This window comes from Pempheris klunzingeri, chromosome 20 (assembly GCF_042242105.1).
Source record: "Pempheris klunzingeri isolate RE-2024b chromosome 20, fPemKlu1.hap1, whole genome shotgun sequence".
Lineage (NCBI taxonomy): Eukaryota > Metazoa > Chordata > Actinopteri > Acropomatiformes > Pempheridae > Pempheris > Pempheris klunzingeri.
Window position 1 is genome coordinate 19761051 of NC_092031.1, and position 21187 is coordinate 19782237.

Sequence of the window (21187 nt, forward strand, 5' to 3'; positions counted from 1 at the left end):
GTCTGGACCTATCCACCTTCAGATAATATGCTGACTGGTGCCCTATTTAAGAAGAGCCTGAATAAACGAGTGACGAAGCACAACTAAGTCAGACACTAAGACACAGGACACTGGGGCTCACTGACTAGTTTGAGGAGTATGACAATTTTGAGTCATCAGATCTCAACCCAACTGAACACTTCTGGGAGATTTGGAGTGACGTGTTAGACAGCACTCTACACCACCATTATCAAAACAAGAAATCTGGGAATTACTTTTGGAGAAATGCTGATCATCCCTCCAGTGGAGTTCCTCACACCTCTACGAGAAAAAATCTATGACACATACGACTGAAGCTGTTCTAAAAGCTCATGGTAAAATAATAGCTTGTTAGACAGTGTGTTGGCTTATCCTTTTATTTATCACCTGTCTGTATACTCCACGTCACAAACACTGCAACAATTTAGGAACGGACACAAAGAACATCCATACACCATAACTGAACCTTATAACTTGTGATGAAATACCCACACCTAAAATATAACAATGATAAGACATTATGCTGATAGCAATTGACTTTACTGTACTCAAATACATTGACAGAATCCTACACGTGTCGTAACTTTCAAAATGTTTGAAGTGAAATAATAGATAATGTAGTGGTGTTACATTTGTCTAACTGGCATAGCTGGCATATCAAGAGCATCACTGACACTTACATGACATGACACGACACGACACGACACTTACTTTCATGCATTTATCTTCCAGATATTTAACATCCTTTCTATGACAAGAAGCAGCAGAGTTTATGAGGGGAAACACTGAAACCCTGTAAAATGATATGTGATCAATATACCGTGTATTCCTTGATACATTTTGTTATTTGCCGGTGTATTTTGTATTCCAGTGGAAAATTGTTTCATGTGAGTGAAACATAAGTTTGAAATCTCTCAATAAAATATTTGCTTTTATCTTATATTTTACAGTTTGTTGCCCAAGTTTTATTTTTAGCCCTGATGGCACATCATCGACGGTGTACTGTATGCTTTTTTCATATATATATAGTTGTACTCCCCCAAGACATAAACAGGTTTTGTAATGTAAAATCTGTGGAGGTCCCCTTTAATTGATTTTTTCTGGCCACTTTCTAGGCATCTAAACACATTATTGATGTTTTTTATAAAGTTGAAATGTCCTAGCACTGTGTCAACCATAGTGACAGAGTTAGCACTTCACTGCAGCTTGTATTCAGGCCTGGTTTTCTTCCCTCATTTACTTCATTGTATAAAGTCTTTTGGGGCTCTTGAGGGGGCTATCCGAAATCTGATAAATTATCAAAGAATACATGGTATATTGCAAAAATATGAACGTGTCAAAGGAGACTGTCTGAACATTTTTCATTCAAATTAAATGTCTTCTAACATTTCATATTCGAGCCAGCCATCGAGGTTTTTACCTAATTCAGCAAGGCTCGGTGTCCGAATGGAGTTTGAATTTTTTGGGGCTTTTTTTCCTGCTATCCAATGAAGCCAATGATTCAGCTAATAGGGGACAGCCTTGTTCTAAAGCAAAGTAGTCCATGACTACCATGAGAGAGTGTGACAGTATAAGATGGTATCAGATGGGAGAGGATATTATACAGTGAACAATACTGGACACAATGTGCATAAAGACCCTGAGCAGCTGAGTGCAAAGTGAGAGAATTATATAAGTTATTGTGCCAAAAGATGCTAATAAAATCATAAAATCTGAAAAATGAAATCTGAAATCATGAAATCTGTTCAAAAAAATGCTATATACTCAAGACAAAATTGAAAATGCCAAATTTTCTTTTGTCCAGTCTCCTATCTACAACTGACTCTTGGGCTTAATCAGGTGTCCATTAAACGTGATGTAAGTGTCATATTCATCGCTGAAGATGGCATTTTCACGCTCACCTTTAAAGAGTCTAACCCAGACCTGGTCATCTCTCTCAAGTTCCAGCATCAGGCTTTGGCTCTGCATGATGGAGCGGTCACTAGGCTGGGCATAGAGGATCACCACCTCCCGCTCATTATGCATCACATGTAGATATGTCTCCTTCTGGTTCCAAGTGTGCACGTTCAGGCTGAAGTAGTAGATGCCAGGCACGTAGCAGTAGAACTTACCAGTGAACATGTTGAAGTGACCATAGAGGTTGACCAACTCTGTGTCAAATACCAGTGTCTGGTAGTAGTCGTTGGAGTGTAGACCCTTTTTGCGGGCGACAGAGAAAGCTGCAAAGTAATACTTGCAGGGTTCACCCTGGAGGCCCATGCTGCCCTTGTTGCCTTTTACGCCACCGGCACCTGAAGGACCCATCTGACCAGCTCTGCCTGATTTACCATAAGGTCCTCGTTCACCAGTGTCACCTTTCTCACCTAGGAGCAGCAGAAAGAGGATGTAGTGGGGGTGCAACTAACAACACTGCATTCCTATGTACATTAATTTGCATAAATATACTGTACAATGATAAGGTATTTCAAATAAATAACCTTTTGTAAGTTTATTGATTCATGTCTGTTTAAGTTATGTGTAATTAGTAGTTAAAGAATCCTTTCCCTTAAAAGTAAATGTTAAATTATGTAGTTTGTGTGTATGAAGTATTATGGTCACTGTTTATAAGCCAAGAATTTAGCAGCAACCTCCTGATTGGGATTAAATTAATTAGTTGGCTGTAATTTTCCCTTTTTGAACGATAGTCCCTCCATAAACTCCTCCAGTTGGTGGAGCGCTCTCCCTGGGTGTAGCCCTGGTTCGATAGCTCTCTGCGCCCATCTCATACCCAAGCTCACACAGACCTTGCGGTGGTGGAGCCCAAGCCAACACTAAGAATATGTATAAATAGTTTAGCTCAAAAGTGCTAAAATCAAATTTAAAAAAGTCTGGTGAAACTAAATATGAATAAATATAAATAGAAGTGCCTTCACTGGGTGTCAGCCTGCCAGGCAGCAAAGGCATCACACGGAGGCGATGTGGCCATGGAGGGTGGCATTGCCCACTGCCTCTTGAATAGTAGGACACAGTGTTTGGAACTGCTTGAGAATGATTTCTACCAGACCCACTTTTACTGACTGACGGCAAGACTCTGGACTCCTCACTTGATTTCTACCATTCAGTCTCTGTTGCTCATGCGCAACATCCAGGCAGAAGAGGTCAGAGTCAAAAGCTGTTGCAGAAACTCTTTTACACAAACTAAAATCAGCAACGAAGAGCTACGACACTATCCACAATATGTGCAAAAATCTGATCGGGAAGGATGTGGTGACATTAGGCCAGCTTCAACTGATGAAGGAGCATTAGAGCAGCCTTGATACTTAGTAACAATCTTTCTTTATCGCTACTTTTAAATGACTGAAAATTAGCAAAATAATAAATTACTTGAGAAAACGTGTTACCTATGTAGAGGAATGTCTTGTCATTGGGCAGTTGATAGATCTTTTAGAACGGACTATTGAAAGCATACTCTTGCAAAAGTATGATCCCATTCATCCTGGGAACTGGTTGTACAGCAAACCCTGTGTACAAGCTTGTTTGTCAGATAACTTTGAAAAAATTGTGACTGAAGATGCCTCTGATATAAAAACCTACCATTTGTTCACTCTTTATGCTTTGTCTGTTGATGTGGTGTGTTTCTGTCTGCAAAACAACATGCCAATGAATTTCACAATCCTCCAGATAGCTCTGTTTTAGACCAATCCTTAAAGATGATGAAATGTTGTATAAAAGTTCTTGCAGGATTGTGTTACAATATGTGATATTGTGTTACGCTCGTGTTTAGTTATGAAATGCATGCCCTTTTCCATGTACTTTTTATTTGCAAATGAGAAATAAAAAAGAATAAAGAAGCACTCTCACCCCTGTGTCTTTCAGTTTAACTTGCCTGAGAAACGTTTCATGATAAAAGTGCATTACAACCCCGCTCATCCCATTAACCCAATTTCAAGCTGACCTTTGGAACATGCAAGTTTCGGCAGAACATAACGACAGGTATAATTACTTATCAACGGTCATAGACGTGTTCTCAAAAAAGGCTTATGTGTGCGTCTTGAAGAGAAAAAATGCTGCCAAGGCGGTCATGGCCTTTGAGTCCATCTTAAAAAACAGACGCTGGAAAAGCTACAGACAGACGCTGGTAAAGAGTTTTCAGGCTTTGATGAAGAACCATGGTATTGTACATTTTGCCACAGCCAGCAATCTACAGGCTTCAGTGATTGAAAGATTTAACTGCACACTTAAAATTAGAATGTGGAGATATTTTATGGCCAAAAATACCCAGCAATACCATGACATCTTATAAGACTTGGTAAAAAGCTATAACCATAGCTATGACAAAAGTATAAAAATGACAGCTATCCAGGTAACGCCAGAGAAGTGTTACGCCTTTCAAGTGTTTCAAAACCTCTATAAAAAATGCGGCAACTCTAAAACGAGAAAATCAGTCGGTGGAAGCAAGCCTAAAGGGAGGAAGTCTGTCAAAACCTACTCCATCCCTCAGAATTCGAGGATATGTAACCAGGAGAATATCTTTCTGGGTAACATTCCAAAGTACGTTGTTTTAGGGTTGGTAAAGAATCCTTGAGGAAGTCTTTCACCCCGGGATGAGATTCTGTCATTCTCCTGCATTTGTGCATCCATCTAAACCATAAAACGCCCACTCTGAACCCTTTAACATCTTTGTTATCGTAGCCTTTGTAACAAAAACTACATGAGTGTCAGGTTCCTAGAAAATCCTTGAGATCTTTTATACTGTAGTAGTGGTTTTGTGAGCATAAACAGAGGTGCGTGAGAAGATTTAGGAAAGCTGGTCTAAAAATGAAAGACAATCGCCATTGCTTCTGTACAATACCACAATTTTGCATTTGAGAATCTTTTCAGATTTGCTGATGTCGTTAAAGATCGAAGGTAAAACCGGCGAAACGTTGAACATCCCTGCCTAATTGTGCAGCTACACTGACGTTGAGATTAGGAAAAGTCAGACGAGCTGGTTGCGTCTATTGTCTACAACAAAAATTACCCCTTTTTTTTCACGAGGTCACGTGTTTCACAAGTTTTTTCCGGTTTGCATCTTACTCCACCTCTGGGATTCTGTACCACCTGCACAACGAGTTCTTGGCTAGCATCGGACATAACCGACATGTTTGATTACTGATCCAGTAAACCTTGAAAGGCTGACAGGACGGTGTCATCCTCATTGTTAACGATGATGGAAATGTCATTTTGCACATTTTCACCAATCAATTCCATCTGTATCACATCATCTCATCTGGACTATGAGAATGCTCTGTCGGGCAGATCCTGAAGGCTGACCATAACATTCGAGTAAAATACAATTGTAATTAGGCACATTTTCAGGAGGAGGAAAATTCAACAGATGTCTAATTTCAAGATTGTTAAAGCGGGCACACAAGCGAATATTTTTATATGATTTTAGACACAATTCACTAGATGGAAAATTCATCATGCTCAAACAAAAGGCACATTAGTTCAACCATATGTCAGCATGCGTGTCCTTTTTCAGTTCTTTGACAAGTGAGTCTGGTGATATTGATGCAATGTGTCACAGTTTTAACGGTCTGGTAGAATGACAGCGTCCCACGGTACAGGCCTCACAGAGATGCTATGACTGGAAGTCATAGTGGAATTGATGGAATGCGTTTGTCACAGGTTCTTTTACCCAAAAGGAAATGCAAATTATGTTTTGGTGTGTGCGTGTCGGTTCATATGCAAATTATCTTTTGGTTTAGTGCGTGTGGGGGGGGGGTGACCTTTTACCTAGTTTACATCATATGCAAATGATAATGACCTTTTGACCTTTAAATAATTAATCATCCAGTTTTGTCACTAGGTGCTGCATATATTCTCTCTTGTGTACATGTGAATATGCAAAAGAAGGTAACATGGGGGACTACAAAAGGTGTAGCTGTTAGCTTAGCTTCGTGTCTCAGTCGAGGCCTATTTGTATGTGTGAGTGTGTAGGATAAAGGTACCAGGTTAGGAGAGGATGGTTAGTTCCATCCAGGACTCTGTGTCTGTGTGAGCAAACTAACATCAACTTAACTTTATGGCTGCACAGTAAACTACAACACATCACAATAATCAAACTCTGTGAACATTAAAGCAAATCAAAACCAATACATTCACATGGTTAAACCACATGCTATATATGTCCAATTAAATGGTCTGTATTTGTATAGCACCTTTCAAGGCATTTCGACTACCCTCACTTTTACATTACATCCTCATTCACTCATTCGTGAGGAATCTAAGTTGGAGGAGACTATTCTTGCCCACTTTGACTTACTGACTCATTGGAGCCGGGGATCGAAGCACCAATCTTCCGATTGATGGACGACCCGCTCTACCTCTGAGCCACAGCCGCCCCAGTTCCAGTTTGTTACCAGTCCTTCAGTGTGCTGTTTTTTTGGCCAGCCATTCTGTTGATGAACCAGGCTGGAAGAAGGTTGTGGTTCTTTGTCCTTGCTGTCCTGGTTGCAGGCTGGAGGAATCTGGTCGCTCCTTTGTTCCTTGATATTTAGCAGCTTGGTGCTAACTAGCTGGTGCTCCTGTTGCTCTGAAGATCAGCTGGCAGACTTTGGGTCATACCTGCTGGTGCTGAGAAACCTGGTTCAGGCAGAGCTTCATGTCACTGGAGGAGAAAGCTGCAGGCCTGGAACTGGACACTCAGGGGCCCAGGCGAGAGAAGGTGCAAGGCTGGAGCTGGTCTCCAGCAGAGTCCAGGGGGAAGAGAGCTGAGGTGGGTCCAAACAAGGAGACAGCCAGGGGTCCAGGCAAGAATTGATAGAGAGGAAGAGCAGTGGGGGATTTCTGGTTTTGTTGAACTGAGGTTGTAGTGTCATGTGCCACACATTGACCAATGGTGGCTTGAAAGCTGGGTCAAGGGATACGTTTAGCACACAGGTGTGAAAATTAAGGACTTTGGGAAACTGAGTTCAGAGAGATAGCCCTTTGTTCAAAGGACAAAGGTTTTGTGTAGATTGAATGTGTTTCTTGTATGTATTTGCAACTTGGTTGAGCTGTAGCCTACCGACAGAGGGTTAAAGTGAAAGTATTTTTCCACATCCAAGACGAACCAATTGGTGTCTATAGTGTAAAAAACCCTAAAACCAGTTAATGTCTGGCCTGGTGTCACCATTATTAAAATGATCTAGAGTCGATGCAGATGCCCCCGGTGGGTTTTAGCCTTGAGTTCTATAACACTCTTGATGCACAGTTGAGTGATTTAGATCCCTTGTTTTCTTAACAGAGTTCCAACGAGGATTGGGAATAGCTGTTTGACAAAATATTTGTAACCGTCTGTCAGGCCACAAATATAACTGTTTTGGTTCACTCACACTGCTCTCATAGCTTCATTTTCAGTCCCATTTGACATCTGTTTTTAAACCTCTATAGATCCAAATCAAAAGCAACATTTAGTCCTTAATAAAAAGAGTTAAAGAGAAAATGAGTTTAACTAAATTTCCCACCTGTATTCCGCAAAGACAAGTCCTACTCTGCCTCTGATTAGCTTGTAGTTGGTTGGATTGGGTCAAACTTTCAGGACCAGAGCCCTTCTTGTTGATGACCCTGTGATGTACCCTTTATATTCTTCATATATTGTAGTTCCATCAAGGTTTGTTCTGCGGCTGAGAAGAACATGGCTCTCCCTTCTGTTTGCATCATTTGACTCCTCAGTGCTGCTTATGTGCACACACACAATGCAAGCTTATTGAACCCGATTCAGTGTTGGCATTGATTTGACATGGCTGAACTATGTTAGTGGAAAAACTTGAGCCTGAAATGAAAGTCAACATTAATTCAAGCCAGGCTTTTTCAAGTAAGCACAGTATTTATCAGCTGTGTTAATGGAACACCCCTGTGGTTTTCACTAATTAGAAATGATCAAAAATCCTGTATGTCACCATCAGCATCTTCAACAAACAGCTGCATCTATCAGTATAAGTCAGAGACCAACATAAGTCCATAATATATTAAACATACAGACAGACAGAGACTCTAGATAGATGTGTATTATGCTTGCTCTTACCTTTGAGTAGAGTGATGTTGATCTGTGGTACTATCTGGTACTGTGGGTACTGCTGGTAGGAATGCTGATGGGCACTCTCCTCTCCTGGGTCACAGCATCGTCGACACTCCCTCAACTCCCGGCGCCTTCACATAGAGTACAACCAAACCAAGGTATTCAACTGAGTCAACTCTAGACTTTTGTCTTTGTGTTCTTTAAGAAGTTCAAACTTGATAGAAAATTTTAATCTACACGTCTCTTCAAGTCTTAAAATGGGTGCACTGTGTCTCTTAGTCACTGAACATCACAATAGTGGGTGTACAGTGGCTATTTACTGCTTGCTAAATGAATTCAGTCAAATCAACCAGCCATTTGGGTGTTGTCTGTCTGTAGCATGTGGTCTCTGCAGGGAACTAAAAATATTTGCAAAGGGCAGGCTGAATTAAAAAGGTACCTAGCACCTCGATGGTAATCCTTGGCATCCATTTGGTCCTGACTGGGATCTGGATTTTTTCTCCCATCATAGGTTCGGTAGGGGTCCACTGTACAGGCCCAGAGGAGCAGAAGGGCCCACAAACAGGGTGCGGTCATCTACAATACACAAGAACAGGGTTCCTTAATACACATCATAGACTGATACCTAAATATTGTGATTACAAGTGTCAACTTCATGATTTGAACTTTGGCAAGCCTTGTGAGGTGCGTGTGCTGTCATGTTGGATGACATGCCTGCCAATAAAGGAGGTGTCCAGTAAGCACGGCACACCATTGTGCTTTTTGAGGCTGGTAAAAGAGAACATTCAAGAGAACAAATTTGTTTTCTCTCAGCTTTTGGAAGGATGTGATGATAATGAGGACAAATATCCATATTTCATATATTAGGATGCAACTGCAACTCTGGTCATGGACTTTTGCAAAAACATTTTTTATAGTTTTCATGCAATTAATTGGAGATTGATGCTTTAATATATGTTATAACAAATGTTTTCAGAATTTTTGGAAGGTAACATGGAGCATACTAATGCTTTTATGATAATGAAAAACCTCTGTCTATATGCATGTAAAACTGATTTACTGACATTAAAATTCAAGGAGTTCTTTTGCATGTGGTTCACCCACCTACATACATACACTTACCTACATAAAGGACACTGGAATGAACATGAGATTAACTGATTAGTTTATCAGATAAGTTTCCACCACGAACACACGTCTTTGAACTTCACCTCATAGGAAGATATGCACATTAACATGAGCAGTGCTGATAAACACACACACACACACACACACACACACATAGGCGAGTGTCCATGTGTAACCACACACACATACATGCCTCCTGTAATGTGTGGGTAAGATAACAGTAGAATCAATGAAGTCAAACACTGTGGACTTTGAAGACAGCATGCGTGCCCAATGTTAAAGCAACCATGACTCACAGCAGGATGCCTTTATTCCACTTAGTGAATCAGTTGATCATTAAGCCAGTAGGTCACCTCACCTCTCATGGTGAATCTGCCTGTGCCCACTGTCACACGATTAGCAAATGCTAAACATAATCATCCCTTTTGTCCCCTTACTTTCAATCTCCCATGTGTTTGCAGTTATTCCTACTTTACCACCCCATTTCTATTTCACCACTGTAGGCAATCATACTGTTGACCCATGGTGTGACAATATTACCATGTGGTGGCCCAATAGTACAGTACCAATGTCTGATGAGACAATTAAAATATTAGTGTGTTGGACCTCAAAATATAGAAGAAAACCATTCAAGTACCAAATACACCAATCTACTTACTCAGACTTGTGGGTTGGGACACACCCAAATAAAGTGTTAACTTTTCTACCTCCAGAAGTGAGCAGCACATAGTCACTTCCCTAAGGTTTTAAATGAGAAGCAGCACAGGGATAGCATTTTCAGACAAATCTTCAGTCTAGACATTTGTGGAGACAGTTGCAGTCCAGGTCTGACAGCATCACAGAAAACATAACAGCTCATGTGTAAGCATTGTAACTTCAGGCAGTCGATGACTGTAAATTATTTCAATTATTTCTACGTGTCCAAGATCAACATCAAAGAGGCTTAGCAAAGAAATAGATCGCTGATGTTGGTATTTCATGGTGATAAACCATAGCAGCAGACTTTAATGAGGAATAAGGTTGAGTGCCATCCTTTGACAAGAGCCTCATTAATGAAGTCCTGGTACTTATCTTCAGTGGATGAGAGATAACTTGCTTGTCCTCCCAGAGCGCCATGTCTTTATGCTACTAAAATGGTTTTTGTGCTTCTGGATAGTAAATGGGTGGTGATGCCTGGCATTTGTTGGCTTTAACCCTAACACCGCATGAAATGCTAATGCTTACGGATTGACATTATTCTTGAATCATTGGAATCTCAGCCCCTTGAATGTTGAAGATGTTTTTTTGTCAGCTTTCCTTTAAGAATACTTAGATTCATAGACTCATAGACATATGAACTGATATCTGCAGACTTCAACCATGTAAGCATCTTCTTCAGCAAGCTTAAGATCCATAATTTTCCTTGAAATTTCCTTCAGGAATTCAACATTAAGGATTCAAGAATCCCCACATGAGAAAGCATCAGGTATTAGGTGACAGAGGCAAGAGAAACTAGCCATTAACGGGAAGAAACCTCGAACAGAACCAGGCTCAGAGGGGGGCGGCGTTCTGTCTGGGTCCATGTTGTGTGGGGTTTAGACAGAGAGAGAAGAGGGGATTGGGGGTTGAGATGCACAGCAAACAACCATAAAAATAGTAACTATATTGCTGATAATATGAATATGACTAATAATGAGTAACATGGTAATAGTGAATATGACCATAATTAATATATGAATAATAATAACACAACTAATAATAGTAAAACACGGCGGCAGCCGACAATCCGCAGCAGTGATCCATGGAAGCCAGAGAACCACAGCCAGGCGAACTGTAACCAGGATCCACAGGAACCTGAGAGATAAGAAAACCACAGAAAGGCTCCTGGGAAGATGCCAAGTTAGTAACAGACATTAAAGAGACATGAAGCAGAAGGATGGAGAGGAAGAGGAGAGAAGGAGGAGGAGAGGGAAGAGAGAGGAGCCCAGTGTGTCATGGGGAGTACTCCGACAGTCTAAGCCTATTACAGCATAAGTAGGGGCTGGTCCAAGGCCTGAGCCAGCGCTAAACTATAGGCTTTATCACTAAGGAAGGTTTTTAGTCTACTCTTAAATGTAGAGAGGGTGTCTGCCCCCCGAACCCAAACTGGAAGGAGATTCCACAGGAGAGGAGCCTGATAGTTGAAAGCTCTGGCTCCATCACTACTTTAGAGGACTTTAGGAACCACCAGTAGGCCTGCAGTCTGGGAGCACAGTGCTCTAGTGGTGTAGTACGGTACTATGAGCTCTTTAAGATATGATGGAGCCTGACCATTAAGAGCTTTGTAGGTGAGGAGAAGGATTTTAAACTCTATTCTGGATTTTACTGGAAGTGAAGAGAAGCCAGTACAGGAGAAATATGGTCTCTTCTCTTAGTTCTCGTCAGAACAGGAGCAGCAGAATTCTGGACCAGCTGGAGAGTCTTTAAGGACTTATTGGGGCAGCCTGATAATAAGGAGTTACAATAATCCAACCTAGAAGTGACAAATGTGTGGACAGATTTTTCTGCATCATCTATAGACAGGATTGGCTGATTTTAGCAATATTACGTAGATGGAAAAAGGCAGTCCTGGAAATATGTTTTATTTGGGAGTTAAAGGACAAATCCTGATCAAAGATAATGCCCAGATTCCTCACAGTGGAGTTGGAGGCCAGAGTAGTTATATTGTTAGAAAAGGTGTCTCTGAGGTGTCTGGGGCCAAGCACAATAACTTCAGTTTTGTCTGAGTTTAGCAGCAGAAAGTTGTTGCTCATCCAGGACTTTATGTCCTTAAGGCAGACATGGAGTTTAGCCAACTGATTGGATTAATCTGCTTTATTGATAAGTATAATTGGGTATCATCTGCATAGCAGTGGAAATTAATGTGTTAATGTGAAATTAAATTAGTGTTTCCTGTTAATATTACCCAGAGGAAGCATATATAAGGTTAACAATATCGGTCCAAGCACTGAACCTTGTGGAACTCCATGTCTAACTTTAGTGTGGACAGAGGACTCCTTGTTAACATATACAAACTGAAATCGATCTGAGAAATAGGACTTAAACCAGCTTAATGCAGTTCCTTTTATGCCAATGAACTGTTCCAGTCTCAGTAATAGGATGTGATGGCCAATGGTATCAAAAGCAGCACTCAGGTCTAACAAGACCAGTACAGAGAGAAGTCCTCAGTCTGATGCCATAAGGAGGTCGTTTGTAACCTTCACCAGTGCGCTTGAAGGACTGTGGTACGTAGCCTGTTAGTAAAGACTGATTGATCATATCCAGTAAGGACGTGTTAATTAAGGGCAGGACTTCCTTAAGTACACCAGTAGGGATGGGGTCTAGAGCTCTGAGCTCTAAAGGAACACAAGGATCAATGGAGTTCTGGCTTTTTGTCAGCCAGGGTTCCTGCTCCTTCTTCCAGTGTCCATAAAAGTTTTGATAACCTCATAACTGATAGAAGTGCCTGATGGTTCTGAAACAGATCCTGCTCAAGCTTTTTTTACTACTGCCCTTACTTTGTCTTCAATATGCCATGCTGAAAGGGATGTGTGGTTTGAATGTTGGCAGCTTGAAAGTCTCTGTTGAGGTTGCGATGTGCTGCTACCACAATGTCTTCCTCCTTTTCTTTAAAACAAGTCAGTGTCCCACTTTTTCGTTCTCTGAGAGGGTCAGCTGTGAAGTGGAAGAGGTTGTTTGAAAAAGCTTTCTTATGTCGACACTTCTCTCGCTCCATATTGTCTCTGCCCTGCAAATATGAAGTAGGTTTGGTGGCAAATTAAGCCATAGTTTCTTTTCAAAATCCTCTAGACCTTCAGATTAACCCTCTCTTTTTCTGCAGTGAGCAGAGTGGTTCTAAACACTGCGGCTTGGCTCTGATCCTCCACCGACTGACTGCACTACTAGTAAACTCTGAGATAGTTCTCTAGGTAGTACCGGGTGCTTTGCATTGCTGTAGCTGCTCTTTGCACTTGGATTTGTCAGTAATCAATTCAGTAATTTCTAATATGGAAACTTTTTTTTTCAACAACTAAAAAACAATAATTCATCAACACCTGCACTGAGAAGGTTTAGTATACATACTGACATCTTAGGGCATGTTGAACTTTGTCATGCAGTGCAAGGTACAAGGCAACAGTGTAAAATAAAATGAGGGTTTCATATTTTTCTTCCGAGGTGCAGCTATGCACAGTTACAGATGGCAAATCCATGTTTTCATATAGACAGAGTTGTCTCACAGTGCTTTACAAAGTTCACTGAAATAAACAAGTGTAAGCGAACAAACAATCTCATAAAGAGTCCAGCAGTCGATGAGGCCAATGGATCAGTCCGATGGATCAGTCCGAGGCATCACCTGCCCTTTATGACCCTCCTTCTTCGGGAAGGAAAAACTCAAAAAACCCAGTGGGAAAAGAGAAACCTCCGGGAGCACCACAGTGAAGGAGAGATCCAGCTCCCAAGGACGGACAGGCTGTAGCCTTGGACAATGCACATCCATTGGTAAGATCACACCCTCATCAGTTCTATGTGCTATAAAAATTGTATATGATGCAGCCATCACATAACAACTACTTTCACCAGACACCCATCATATTCAACAGAATGTTACCACTGGTGAAAAGACCAGACCGGGCTGAACTACAACTCTGTTCTGCACTAACCGGCAACATGGATTATTATCATTATCAATGATAAAAAGAAAACATATGGGAAATGAGCTGGTACACACATTACTGAAGACACAATACAAAAAAGATCCAAACAATAATAGTTCCTCAACCAGAAAGCCTGGATCAATGGAGAGGTGAAGGCCATTCAGAAGAAGCATTCAACAACCCCAGCTGTGCTAAGAACATTTTCTGACCAGCTAGTTGATGACATCATCAATGGCGTTTGTGACATGAGTGTTCCCACCTGCTTCAAGACAGCCACGATCATCCTTGTACCTAAAAAGTCTGCACATCCTCAAAGACTGCATTCAAGAAATCTGCATTGTTCAGCTTAGCACAGCAATGGAGATCTTTTTTAAAATCTGTGTTCCACCTTGTTCACGTCATGGCTGACTGGCTCCCTTATGCTTGCAATAGCTGCAGTGAGCTGAACAGAGAATATCAAGGTGAAAATATTATTTATTGCCAGACCCATCAGCTAATTTCAGTACTGTCAAACTTCCAATTAAGAGCAAGTACCTCCAAGAAGTTACCACCATTGTTGGCTGTGTTCATCCTGGTGGTGTTCTCGCTGACCGCTTGACTGACAAGCTGTAAACCATCGACTCAGTCACCCAGCACATGTATGTTTTGTTTTCCTTTACAGTCTTAGAATGACATTCAGCTTCATTCCAGCCCAAACATCCACACACTGTTTATGGAGAATACTTAAGTGATACATCAGGTGATTTAACAGCTTCTCTCCAGTTTCTAAAACCTGAATGTTGACACACATAACAGAAAGCTTGTCGCTAATAGTTTGAATGGCCAATCATCTGTCGTAAAGAAAGATATGTACTTATGTCACATATATCACATCACATATAAAGAATGAGCATACCATGAGCCAGGGCAGATTCCTTCCACCTTTACAAGTCTCTTTAAGTTTCCAGACACGATAACCGAAGATGCGGATTCACTGAGAAAACAAATCCCACTCCCACAGTGATGCAACAGAACTGTCCAAGGACATGAAACGAGAGGCTACACCAGTGTTTGGTGGACCTGCCCCTGGGAACAGAGACTCACAGTATGTCAGTACCATTATCAACAGGCCTTTTAATATATTCCGCCAGTGTTTCATATACAGTGTACACAACATTTTATGTTGAACTTGGCGTTAGTGTGTTGTTTCCTCTCCGAAGAATATTCTAGTAGGACCCCCAACACAAATATGAACCTGAAAATCAGCAGAACATGTGTACTGTAAAGCAAGGGACTCCAGACGTTGCTCCAACCCATCCCAGTTCTACCCAAGAAGTACAGTCAGGCTGCATTAAATCCTCCCCTTATGGCTGAAGTAAATTCAGATAATTGGAGTATTAGATTATTTAGGCCTTGCCCAATCCTAACATAATTGCATTATGCTAGCATGCACCCCAGCTTACTTAGTCTCAGGTTTGTTAGCCCACAACCTGTGTGCCATGAGCCAGCTAGCCTGCCACCGGCCTGTCCCCATCCCTTGAATTTCAATGGTCTCGTCTCTCCCCCCAGCTACATTCCATTTCTATACACTCTATAATCATAAAAGTGATTCAAGAAACAGCTTTGCCGTTGTAGTATTCCTCGAATATTTACAAAGCAAAAATGATCTACTGTGCTGTTCTCCAACAGTAGGCAGGGAGTGGCTAAGGAGGGAGGACGTAAGGGAGGAGAGGGGGTATTTTCATGTTAAAGGCACAATCTGTGTTTAAGATTGGACCAGTTGGTAATAGCCTACCAACCCTAACCCACAACACATGAACACACATTTCCTGACAACTGCTGGAGGAAGAGTCCATGATAAAGATAACAAGACCGGCCACCACAGTCACCATGGCTCCACCGTTGGGTTTTATTTGTTCTGGATACAACCACTGACTGACGGCCTCTCAGCTTTTCAGTCTATCGAATATACAATACGGTTCTTTGTGGAACCCTCAGAAGACAAGAGGGTTATAGGTGAAAACCATAGAAAAAAGGCTATTCTTAGAGCTGCTCTGGCTGGGTTCTAGATTAAACCCTTGGAATATAAAATAGTACTTGGTAGAACCATATTGGTGGCACCCTTAGCATTTGGAAAGGTTCTGTTTAGAACCCCCAGAGTGGCTTCTGTGGGGAACCACAGGTACAGTCCTTTTATGTTGGCATCTAGGTATAATCCCCTGAAAGGGCTTTCTACGGTTTCAGTCATTTCTACTCTAGTCTATGGATGTCCTCCTTGAGATGAGTAATGTTTCTGTTTGCAGCAGTCTTCACAGGGCATTGAATCTGATCCAGACATACTAGGACTGTTGTGTGGGAGAGGGGTGTCAGTCTCTCAAGTGGTAGACCGTGGCTGGCACAGGGAGGAGAAATCAAGAGTCTAAGAGAGATACTCAGGTCAAAAAGTCTTGGAGTGCCGGTTGACTACTTTGGCTAAAAAAAAGCAAGTGCTATCTAACTGCTGATTCTGTAGCAGACCTCAGATATATCAAGGTTAAAAAGGGGAAAACGCTGACAGGGATCAAGCAGTGAGCAGCCGCACAGCTTTGCAGTGTGATAACATTGACGAAGACACTGTGGTTTTAACACGCGTATACTTTGAATAAATCCCTGAAGTCCTCTGCAGGTCTGCACTTGGCTCATTCCCTTCACTCACTGTGTGACACTAGCCTGACTTTGGAATTGAGTGCATAACTCAAAGTGTTTCCATACGACGTCTCTCTCTGTCTCTGTTTGTCAGTCACTCTAACAGCCCACACAGGATGGGACACAGCACCACCGTGCCTAAGACAGCAGCATTTGTTCATAACACATGCTTTCACGTAGACTTGACTTAAGTAACCTATACATGTGGTTTTAAAGGAAGTGTTCATGTGTGAGGAGCAGTTGACAGCTGAAGTTCATGGTTCAGTGCTTCTTGCTCCAGCATGCTTAGTGCTTCAACAAAAACTGATGATGTAGGACAGTAGAAGTACATGGTATTCAGGGTCTGACATCTGGGAACGGTTGAGTGGGTGTATGTGTTTGGGCATGAATATGGAGTCATAAAATGAGCGTGGGAGCCAGCTGTATGTCAGAGCACAACAACAGCAAGAAGGACGTGATGCCAACACGCCTGGATCTTGTTTCAGTCAGTAGCTTGCAACAAACTGCAACTAGGCTAGACTTGTTTCCCTACAGAAAGTTCTCTGAAAAAAGAGGACTCTTACTTTTGCTGTTATGGTCCAGTGTTTCTCCTCTGGCAGTGAAAAATGTCTTACTTTCCTCTTAGTTTCTATCCCACTCTGCTGCGGTCCTTGGTTCCTTTAGTAGGTTGCTGTCCGGTCTCTCTCTCCTCAGGTCATTCCTTTTCCTCTCAAACACAACAGAGTCTGCCAGAAAGTCTTCCTCCTTTAACAAAGTGGAGGAGTGGAGAGGAAGAGGAGGAGGAAATAAGGATTGAGAGAAAGAGGAGAGCAAAGCCTAATTCTTAGGAGGAGGAGGAGCTCCAAGCATAACTCTAACCCAAATGGGAAAATAACAAAAACACAGAAGAGAAGGCGCAGACGAGTGCTGTGTGTGGGAGAAACAGTACACACAGTGAGGAGGGTTAGAGCAGAGGAAGCTTGGTCTCCATCTCAGCTTAACATCAACATTAAACCACTGCTTTGAACAAAAACAATAATAATGGCAAGTCTTTTTTAGCGCAGTGACAATTTTTCCTTTTCTGGGGTTCATACAAAACCAAAACTGACAGAACAAAGTCCTCCATCTGTCCAGAGATCCATTAAGAAGAGGTGACGCTGCTAAATATTTTGGTTAGTTGCTGTTGGGCCTCTCAGCTGCACCACACACTAACAGGCACATGCATTGAATGCCAGCGACAGAAAAGGATGCAGGCCTCACCTGAACTCCAGTGGGCTCAGCCTTCTGCACACAGTCGCTGCACTCGTGCCCTGCAGCTGTACAAGCACACTGAGCACAAAAGCTTTGAGAGGGCGCTACTCAGTCTGAAAGTCAAGCTTTGACAGTACACAGCAGAACTGGATCTTGTCTGTGCAGAGGGAGGACGGACATGTGAGCAGGACGGAGGGACTGCGTATCTCCTGCACATCTGAGACAGCAACAGGGATTCTCACACTAATGATCAAAGCTGCTCCTGCTCACTTTTGGCAGTCTGAAACCTCTGAGTGGAAACTCACACTGAGAGAACACTTCCTTCTCCCTTCAAAATAAAAGCTGGGACAGTGGTGTTTTTTAACCACCAGATGGTAATAAAGAGCAGCATTTGGTGTCTATCATATTAAAACCCAGATGTGTTTACACTAAATGACTAAAATCACATTCAGTTTGTTGGTAGATTATCTAACTTTTAAAGCATTATGGCTTCATGTAAGCTGATATTTATGATGTGATTTTGTGGACCAGATGTTTTCTTTTTCTGTTTTGTTAAAAAAAAAAAGATTAGCGCTGTTAAAATAGGATTTATGAATGAGGTTCATTGCCACTTCTGAGCAGGTTGCTGCCGTCTGAAACTGAAGTCTGATATGGGGTGGTTGGGTTTACTGTGGTCTGATTTTTAAAAGAACAATAAAATTGGAAATAAAATACAACATACCAGGTGACTATATCAGGTGACTGCAAGGGGAATGTTTGGATCACCAAAATTTAATAAACAAAGTACACAAAATGTTTTAATGTGTTTTATGTAAATTATAGGCTAAATGATAATATACATCAGTCACACGTCGTCCTAAATGGGTAAAATATTCATCAGCTCTTTGTGCAGACTTTAACTTTGAAAAAGACATGACCCTGATGTGTGGATGTGGATGTGTACTTTGCAACCTCTTGTCCAATGCTCAAAAGCCAAACAGCTGGAGGAAACTGAGAAAGCAGACTCAGAAACAAGTGTGCTTGAACGTGTGCGATCAAATCTGATTCTGCTGTTATCACAGACTGAATTTATTTCCAGCTCTCTAAAATCTCTTGTCCTCAATATGCTTTCTTATGTGTTGTCTCTCACACTTGCACTGATTTGGGGTCAGCGCTCTCTGACGCCCATCTCGTGCCACCAACACAAGCCCAAGACCAAAATACTTGATGAGCGCTGTCGTTCATCGTCTATCATGGTCTCAGCAAGAAGCAGCACCCCGCTCTCTGCTGGCTTCTGCCCTTTGATTGTTCTCCTCATCAGGTTGTTAAATGCTTACGCCAACGCTTCGTTTGCCTCTTTTGGCCACTGACACCAATGCACAAGGTAACCATTAGCGTCTGTGTGAGCATTTGTATGAGATGCTGGAGGCTATTGTGGTATAAAGAGCAGCAAGGTCTGCGTAGAGAGGAGACACACAGGGTTTTCACCCAGGAGAGCAGTGTTTTAACATACGTCTAACCTTAACTCTTACGCCTTCAGCTATGTTAGACGGACAGAGGCTGGTGCATCTCATAAAGAGGGGAATGGATGCCTATTGTGCGCGTATCAGATGTCAGAACATGACAAAGCATCAGTATTTGACAACCTGAGAACAGGTTGGCTCACAGTACATCAGATTCGTCCTCCTGAGTATCTTGGGTCCAGTTTAATTTGGACCAGAATGCAACATTGGATTGGATCCAGATATAAACTTTTCCAGGTTACCAATTCAACATCACCAGTGCTCTTAATGTTATTACACATCACAATGTAGGCTACAAGCTATGTCAAGACATACAAGCAGAATAGCCAGAGGCACAACACAGCACAATAGAACAATAGAACAATACAAACACAAAAATGTCGGATGTCAGAACGTTCAGAGTTCTTCTTTCTTTGAGGACAGACCTGTATTTTGAAGCTGTGTTTTTAGGAGGTGGATCTTAAGTCTGGCTTTGATTTGCTGTGGTTGGGTAAGAATGGACCATGCTGCTTGAGCATGGTCCTTTGTTGCCTTCCAATTCTTCCATCTAAAATTGAGGTGCTCCCTGGTCCTGTCCCGGCCAGACCCCATGGCACCCACATCCTGGGTGATTTCAACCCAAATGTCTTTTTTCATTTTGTTATTCAGCTCTCCACCCGTAGTAGAATTCAGACGTCCTATTATTGATCCATAATGACACTTAACAGCCTCCAGCAGTACAGGAGTTTGTGCAACAGTGAAATCTTGTTGAGTCTTTTTGAGTCCATGGATCAACCTGTCTGCTGTACTGAACCCCAACGGGTCGAGCTGTCACAGTCTGTCTGTGGAAGAATGGGTTCCATGTCCAATACTGTTGTGGTTATTAACTGTACTCTGTATGAGAGGGAGTGGGAGGACACGGGGGGGGGGGGGCACAGCACCAACATCAGTCGTGAAGTAGCCTGGGACTGTCCATGAGCACTCTATAGAGAGAACTCCAAACCAATCAACTGGATGACATAATATTAGAAAACAGTGCCTGTGCCAAATGTGATCGATATGGGCTGTGGGGGGGCCATGCTATGGTAGCTCTTTCTATTCACAAACTCCCCTCCTCTTGCATGGTATGTGCAATCAGTCACACCAGTGGTGTTAGGCACCCTGCCTAGTGAGAAAAAATCTTTGTCTGGGTTATTTCATCTTCATTTTCAGGGAATTAAACAAATTGACCCAGAAGACTGGCGAGGGCAGATCTCATTGATTCCAGCACATGGCCCACTGTGGATTTAGTCACTGCCGCCCACTCAGCTTCTCTTCAGGTAGTGAACTTGTGCTCCTGACACCGGTGGTCCAAGCGTCTGCACCAGCCCACCTTTTGCCAGACGCGTACGGGCATTTGTTACACTTAAACCAGTTTTAAAAGTCTCTTCAGGAAGCAGTATTTTACAAATCGACAACATGTGCCAACTGAGTTATCTTTATGACAACTGAGCAAACTCCATTCTCAGAAGAACCATCAAAAAAGCTAGTAAGTGGACCTTCAGTTAATAAGTGCACATTTACATTACATCTTCCAGGAGATAAAGCTAAATCCTACATGCTGGTGTGAGTAATCATACTAGTATACATAGAAATAAGGAAGTAAACTCAGTGACTGTTAATTACGATTTTGGAATCTCGAAGCACTAGAACAATGCAGCCTGCCTCTGTTATGCATTGGAGTGTTGTGTTTGGAACTGTGTTTGACAGAGAGACACAGACGCACATTTCTCCACAAAAGCCTGTGGCTGTATGTGTGTGAGTTCACGTCTAGAACACTGGTTGCCAGAGAGAGACATCTTTTCCACCATCCGCCTGCAAGGACAAAGAGCACAGCAGGTCACAGCTTCCATCTGCAGCAGTGTCTCAGCCAGCATCATTATGGAAGCAGGACACAAAAACAAGAAGGCGGGAGTTTCACATATTGTCAGGTTTAGGTTTCAGCAAAGACC

The 21187-nt window shown here is 42.1% G+C and overlaps 1 protein-coding gene across 1 annotated transcript; it reads right to left on the reverse strand.

Annotated features, from left to right (window-relative positions):
- Positions 1-1829: 1829 nt before the first annotated feature.
- On the reverse strand, positions 1830-17221 carry c1qtnf1 (C1q and TNF related 1). The gene is made up of 4 exons (XM_070852286.1): positions 17049-17221; positions 8481-8617; positions 8048-8172; positions 1830-2381 (listed from the first exon to the last, which is right to left on the reverse strand). The coding sequence occupies exons 2-4, from the start codon at positions 8615-8617 to the stop codon at positions 1831-1833; spliced, it is 813 nt and encodes a 270-aa protein (XP_070708387.1). The 5' UTR covers positions 17049-17221; the 3' UTR covers position 1830.
- Positions 17222-21187: the final 3966 nt, after the last annotated feature.

Bases quoted from the DNA above. Each gene is read 5' to 3' on its own strand.
- c1qtnf1 (XM_070852286.1), bottom strand. From the start codon at position 8,617: ATGACCGCACCCTGTTTGTGGGCCCTTCTGCTCCTCTGGGCCTGTACA. The intron at 8,173-8,480 runs GTACCTTTTTAA...CTCTATGTGAAG, and splicing joins GATTACCATCGAGGTGCTAG to GCGCCGGGAGTTGAGGGAGT. The intron at 2,382-8,047 runs GTAAGAGCAAGC...TGCTGCTCCTAG, and splicing joins CAACATCACTCTACTCAAAG to GTGAGAAAGGTGACACTGGT.